The 7,233-nt window shown below is 33.0% G+C and overlaps 1 protein-coding gene across 1 annotated transcript; it reads left to right on the top strand.

Annotated features, from left to right (window-relative positions):
• The first annotated feature begins 764 nt into the window (after positions 1-764).
• On the top strand, positions 765-2,385 carry LOC143575515 (transcription factor MYB117-like). The gene is made up of 2 exons (XM_077059868.1): positions 765-1,001; positions 1,682-2,385. Exons 1-2 carry the CDS (start codon positions 845-847, stop codon positions 2,383-2,385), a joined length of 861 nt encoding a protein of 286 aa, XP_076915983.1. The 5' UTR covers positions 765-844.
• Positions 2,386-7,233: the final 4,848 nt, after the last annotated feature.

A 7,233-nucleotide genomic window follows, 5' to 3' on the forward strand; every position in this document is an offset into this window, starting at 1 on the left:
AAACTCTAACCACTCGTCTGAAAAATCAGGTTGGTCGGCTTGAGGATCTTGACATGTGAGTTTTCATGATCTTCTAATGATAATGGCGGTGATAAACTCATCAGTAAAATGTAAGTAAATTATGTACCCTTATCTTGTTATTCTACGTAGTGTCGCAGCCGAATTACTGGCGGAATAGCATTAGAAGCTAGTTTGATTAAAAGATTTTTTATGAAAACGAGTCCGTCGCTAAAAGCGCTCCAAACAACGGTGGTTGCTAGGTAGTAAAAACTGCTGATTACCAAAATCGATATCTTGATCTTGTCTATAAAATTCACACATGCCAAAACCCTATAGGGCAAAGGAAATTATTTTTCTAGTAATTTTATACTTGTTAGACCTTTAATTATTTCCTAATAACTGAATTCCATTAATACAATACCCATTAGAAAGGTCAAAAACTACCATAAACATATAGGTGTAAAAGAGAATGTTGAAATAGTTGGGAATTGCATTGTTTGTTTGAAGAAGTAGAAAAAGAAAATTCCAAAAGAAAACAACAAACGGCTGTGTGTGTATTCTCATACGTAATTCTCTCTTTTAGCCTAAAAACTAGTTGATAGAAAGTTTCGTGCAAAACCAACAAAAGTGACCGCCCATCCACAACCCTAAACCAACCTACTTTTTTCCTTTTATTTTCATCTCAACAAATCCCTTTTCTCTTCCTATAAAATCTTCATCCATACCTTCTTCCGTTTGATTAATTCATGTTGTTACATGCTGATAGTTAACCAACAACTAAAACTACCACTTTAACACAACTCGGTATTTCTGTCGCGAGCTTATTTTAATCATATAGTTATTTATGGAGGAAACAAGAGGTAGTGGCTCTAGTGATGATTCAAGGATGTGTCCTAGAGGACACTGGAGACCGGCTGAAGACGAGAAACTACGGCAGCTTGTTCAGCTTTACGGTCCACAGAACTGGAATTCGATCGCAGAAAAACTAGAAGGAAGATCAGGTGTGGTTTATGTTTGTGGGATCATCTTGTTTTGATGTTGTTCTTTGTATGGATCAACATGGATAAATATCTGATTACTTTTAGTAAAACTTGTAATCAATTGATTATGGTGGTTGATTACAACAACTTAACTAAACAAATAGTATTTGATCAAGATAGGTATTTTCATCTGAATATGTAAAAAGATATTTGTGGCCAAAAGTAAGTTTATTCATTTCAAATTATTTTCTTATTATTTTGCTTCTAGACAACAAGAACACTTGATTCATTATTTCTTATATCAACAAAACCTAATATATTTTCATAGTTTCTTGAACAAGTTGAAGGCTTTATATTCTCAAAATATTTTAACTTTCATGTATCTTTTACTCTTCAATTGCAAACAGCTATATCTGTCTAAGCAAACTGATTTCTTAATCTTCTGAAAAAAATAGAAAAAGATCAATACTAAATAGGATTTTCTCAAAAAGTCATTTTTAGGGTATCACAAAAACATATATATTTTTAATGATACTATGAATAACTATAATAATAAACAAGGGCTCTCTTCTAGAACATGTAAATATTACTAGCCATAACAAGATGGATGTTCTTAGAAAAAAAAAATTTATGCTTGGGATATAGATATATTTTGTTTGTGGAAAATTAATCCATTGTATCTGTTAATTAATATTGTGCAGGAAAGAGTTGTAGATTAAGATGGTTCAATCAGCTTGATCCTAGAATAAACAGAAGGCCATTTACAGATGAGGAAGAGGAAAAGCTTTTGGCAGCTCATCGGGCACATGGAAACCGATGGGCTCTCATATCGCGGTTATTTCCTGGACGAACCGACAATGCAGTCAAGAATCACTGGCATGTGATTATGGCAAGAAAGCAAAGGGAAAAATCCAAACTTTGCAAGAAAAGAAGATATGAAGATGATTTGCATAGTTGTAAACTGAATATGGATCATGGAGTACAAAGGGACTTGCACTCCAACAAGTATTCAACCTCAATATCTTTTGCAGCTAGTTTTAGTCAGTTCATGCAGTTACAGAATCCAAATTCTTGGTGTTTTAGGCATCCTAATAACATGATAGCAACCCATAGATACTTGCAGACGGCGGATTTAATCGCACAACGACAGCAGCGTAAAGATTTATCTAGTTCTAGCCATCCTCAAAGCATATCAAACCATTTTGGGGTACAAAACCATGTAAGTTCTAGTGCATATAGACATCAGGATTTTATGTCTCAGGAGGTGGTTGATTTTGAGAAAGAACGTCGGAAGCGGGTTAAAACGACGGCAGCTTTTGAGCAAGATAAGGTAGAGGAAGAAGCAATCAAGAACAAAGATGATGTACCTTTTATCGATTTTCTTGGTGTGGGAATTTGTTCTTGATTGCCAACATTATATATTTAATATTTAGGGTTTCTTGTGTATATGCACCATATATATGTGTGTTAAAACTTAAAACTATCTTTTAACTTAATCCAGGTATTTCGTTTGCTTAGTTTTTCTTTCCACAATACTAATCTTATATATGTGCATATGATCTAATTAGATAATTCATCATAAGCTGATAAGCAAGGAAGTAAAAGTATAAGCGACATCAAATAGTAATCTAAACTTCATCGTTTATTAATGTATGCAAATTACCCTATATTTGTAAACAATCTAAATCTTAATCAGTAACAGTCCTTATTAGATTAAACTATGAGAAAACGAGCTCAAAAACCCTTAGGTTTTGTATACGACAAATTACCTCCCGTACTTACACAAGATGACTCAAACATAAAGTAGTTGTAAGAATTTTAATGGATATATAAATTGAGTTAGTTGTGTTAAGTTTCTACCTTACAATAATGGCTAAAGAGGATTATATTTTTGATACGTAACTGCCTTGAACATAACAGCACGATGAACAAGATGCAAGTGTTACTTGTTAATTTATTATGGAAAATAAACTGTCCTTAGCATGATGCTGAAAGTTCAACAGAACATGCTTTTCTATGAGAGATTAGATTTCAACACACAAGTCAATATATAGGCTTAAAATAACCTTGAAACATGCATAATATTTCAAAGAATATATATAATCTCTTTGAGGTGGCGGTTTGTGGCTTTCTGGTAGTTTCGCTTGAAAGTTTTAAGTTTTTGACTCTTTCAGTGATAAGAGTTACTATCAATTAAACTTCAAATATTGTTGTATTAGATTGTGTGATTTAGGTTTTCATCATAGGTGGGTTTATATAGACCGCCATATTACGTACATGTCTAGTATTAGACTAGAATATAATTTGAAATACGTAACTTATTGATTTGTAAATTCTACGTTAATTACTTGTCTTTATTTTGCTTGATCTTGGCCTATTGTTAAGCCTTGATCTTAATTTTTTTTTCTAGCATATGTAACGATACATTATGAATAATATATTTAAGTTGGTTTGATAAACTTATTATCTAGACCTAAATTATCACGAATTTCACTATGATGAAAATTTCATGACAAACAAAATCAAGAAAAGCTACTATTTTTTTAAAAGCAGCAGATACTGGAGTGAGCGCTTTTTGAGAAAAGTGTGGTTTTTTACATCGGTGATATTTTGAAATGAGCACCGATCGAGGATGATTATATTGGCAGTCATTTTCATAAGAATTTGTTTATGATTTTTTCAGTCGTTGCCAAGTGAGTAATTTTGCGATAATGATTCCTCGTAAAATTTGAATATGAATTTGGTTAGGATTTTCTTTCGTGCTTTTAGTCGTTGTCGCGATATATCTTTTTCCACAAAAGAAGTCCGTCTTGTTAATCGGATTAAAAATATTTCCCTAAACCTCTTTGAATTTCGTTTATCCGTGTCTCTCGGTCTCTAGTTAGTGGTAATATATGTTGATATACTTCATTTTGTTGGGAAATAATGGTCTTCATTCTAAAATGTGATATTGAATACATCATATAATTTATTGGTCATATATATGCATCCCAAAGGAATCGTTATCTAGGAATATGTGGTCGATACTTTGGTCGTGAAAGTTGGTAGGTTTATATTTTATTCGATTGAAAAAATGATAAAACTTGGTTGACACACTTTTATTTGTTTTTCTGACGGATTGAAAATTAAGTGATCATTTGTGGTTGTAACATTTGTAGTTGTGTCTCTATTAACTTGATTGAAAATTTGGGTGTAACACTTTATGCTTATATATATTAGATTAAAATTTTGGTCGTATTTGTTTGTGGCACTTGATATTTGTAATTTAGATTATATTATCGTATGCATATATTTCTTGATTGATATTTGTATTCAATGCAGTATTAAGAGAGCTAACATAACTTTTTATGACTTAGTATTAATAATTGACATAATTTCACTGCTTCATTCGTTCTTGTTGTTATTGCATCCGCCTTTTTCCGTATCATCCTGATATTTTTGTGTCAACTATAGTAACTACAAAAGTTTAAGGGCCAATGAGTCATTAAGTCAAAGTGTAGGTTTCAAAATGAAATTTTGTAAATCTAAACCCGATAGACTGCTATGGGTTTGTTGATCCTGTGAAGCAATCAATAGTGTGATGGCATGTGGCAGATAACAATGCGTGGATTTGTGATATGAGACGATGACTCAGCATCTCGTTGGACCATTGGTAGCTAGATATTTCCGATTCCGACAGATTTTTGCGTGTGTTTGATGACATTGATACATTGAGTGGTGGTGGGTTGTTGCCATTTAGTCCGAAGATCTGCTAGAGGTCCACGAAGTCAGTTATAAATAGGGTCATTCAGGTTTCAGTTGGATTCACCGACTTTCGACGTTCCCTCTCGATTCCCGTTCCCGAGCCTAGGGGGTGTTTGGGATTCCTTACTTTAGCTTATTATGGCTTATAACTTATGGGTTATAAGTTATAAGGTGTTTGGAAAAGTTAAACTTTGTGAGTGTATAAGGTATAAGTTACAACTTTTTAACTTATAACTTACGTCTTAAATAAGTTATAAGGAGGTAAAATAAGGAATCCCAACCACCCCTTTAGTTGTGTTCATGGGTCTTGAATTCTCGACATTCCAACACTTCGTGCAAGCAAAGATTCTACCCAATCACCAGCATTGTAAGCCGACCGTTTAGCTAGTTTTTAAGCTCACTAAGGAAATATTTATTGCATTAGTAAATTTATTATTTAAAATAATAACCTAGTCGGGGGTATAGTCAAACCTTGAAAGTTTCAATAAACAAAATTAGCTTTTCATGCAAAGGTTTTGATAAAACAAATGTTTCTTCATGATGAAGATACGAAACTTTTTAATAAGGATAATCAAACCAAAAGACCGAGGTCTGTATGTTATAATAGGTACATCAGTTTTAAACTATAAATCAAGATAAAGGTTTTTACAAGGTTTAAAACTATAAAACCAGACACGAGGAGTATAAAGCAAGATCTCAAGATGATCTAAATACTAAAGTAAACCTTTTACAAATATAGGCCAAGAATAAGGCAGTGGCTATAGTGAACCTAGCTTTCAACAAGATAATAGGGTGAGTACACCCTATATTTTACAAACTATTTAACGCTCAAAGTGTTTGCATAGGATTCATGGATCCTTTAAACTTTATGTTACAATAACAAGAAATGGACACCCAATTTAATTTAAAGTAAATGTGCATCTAGATCTAGTTAAATATGATACGTATGTTGCTCCACTGAGACGATGCTAAGTGAGTTAGTCAAAAAGGTATTATTAATTGTTTATGTACTTAGCTTAGTAACTCCTAAGGCTATGTGTAGTAAAGGCTACAAATTAGAAGAGAGGGGGAGATAAGTGACATGTGACGTGTCGTCAGCAAATGAAGAATTTTTGTTTTAGAGGTGTAACGGTTTTGTAGCCCATATATATATATATGTGTGTGTGTGTTAAACACGCATCACAGAAAATAATGATATTTTGCAAACACAAGCCAGCGACATGCATTTGTCCCCCCCCCCCCCCGGGGGGGGGGGGGGGGTTGTTCCCTCTCACAAATCGCCCTTGTTGTTCAAATTTGTAGCCCCACTATACATTGTTTAATAGAGTTAGGTCCTTGATAAGTTAGTCTCAAATATATTATTAATTGTGTCCTAACGAACATTGAAAATTATTTGAGTCCACCAACTTTATTTACTAGCTATGTGCTGATGAATTCATATGTATTATTTTAAATATATATATATTTCAAATTATATATATATATATATAGTTTTTAATTTTGACCGACTTTGGCTAAACAGAGATTAATCGGCGACAAGTTTGCGGGGTATCAGCAAGAGATTTATCGGGGATTGATAGACGTCTAGTTGTGCTTTTTACAACCATTGATAAAACTATGTAAATTATGTTTTTGAAACAAGTTTGATGGGTGTTCATTTCCAATGTGTAAATTAATATTTAAAATCACTAGTGTTTTTCTGTTGTGTAACTAAACTGTGATAATATAACAAAAGCAATAACAACTATTGATCACATGTTCAGATCCTGAGGCCGAGTGTAACATTTTCGGTTACAAATAATAAAAATTTCTCTACCAGAAATCAATGCTGAAAGTTCAATCATCTTTCATACAAATCAGAAATATTTCAAAGACTTAGAAAACCTATAAAGAAAAAACAAAACATTTTGAATTTTAGTTTTTCAACTATTATTTATTTGTTTGTTTATTTATTTTGAAAAGAATGGATTTGAGATGCTACCAACTCAACACACTTACCACATTTCATTTCACTTAAATATACAAATAGTCTATAGCGGATTAGTAATATAAATGTTTTCACGTTAAACTCTAGCACAGTTGTTTCTGTATGAATCCTCCGTGACAATTTAGGGTAATTTATGATGTTATATTTTCGTCTAACTTTCTGAGTTGTAGTTTGGGTTACAATTGTTTGTACACTGCTGAGACATCGTGCTTATTTGGTCTATCGACAACTACAGTGGTGCGTGTCAATTGTTATTTATTTACAACCCTAGCTCTCTTTCCCCACCGCCGTGCTCTCCCACTATACGACTACAGTAACAACAATCATATCCAGTAAATCCCACACATAGCAAAAACTATTAGTAGGGTCTGGGAAGGATGGGATGTAGGCAAACCTTACCTCTATCGCTAGAGAATAGAGAGGCTGCTTCCAACAGACCCCCGGCTCCAAAAACAAGCAACATAATAGTAGAAAAGTAAGTAAAGTATAAAATAGAATATTTGAAAAGTGTAATATTTAGTA

The sequence above is a fragment of the Bidens hawaiensis genome, unplaced genomic scaffold, assembly GCF_021521415.1.
Source record: "Bidens hawaiensis isolate Kalapana, Puna unplaced genomic scaffold, B.hawaiensis_p1.1 tig00027530_1, whole genome shotgun sequence".
Lineage (NCBI taxonomy): Eukaryota > Viridiplantae > Streptophyta > Magnoliopsida > Asterales > Asteraceae > Bidens > Bidens hawaiensis.

Bases quoted from the DNA above. Each gene is read 5' to 3' on its own strand.
- LOC143575515 (XM_077059868.1), top strand. From the start codon at position 845: ATGGAGGAAACAAGAGGTAGTGGCTCTAGTGATGATTCAAGGATGTGT. The intron at 1,002-1,681 runs GTGTGGTTTATG...AATATTGTGCAG, and splicing joins AAAACTAGAAGGAAGATCAG to GAAAGAGTTGTAGATTAAGA.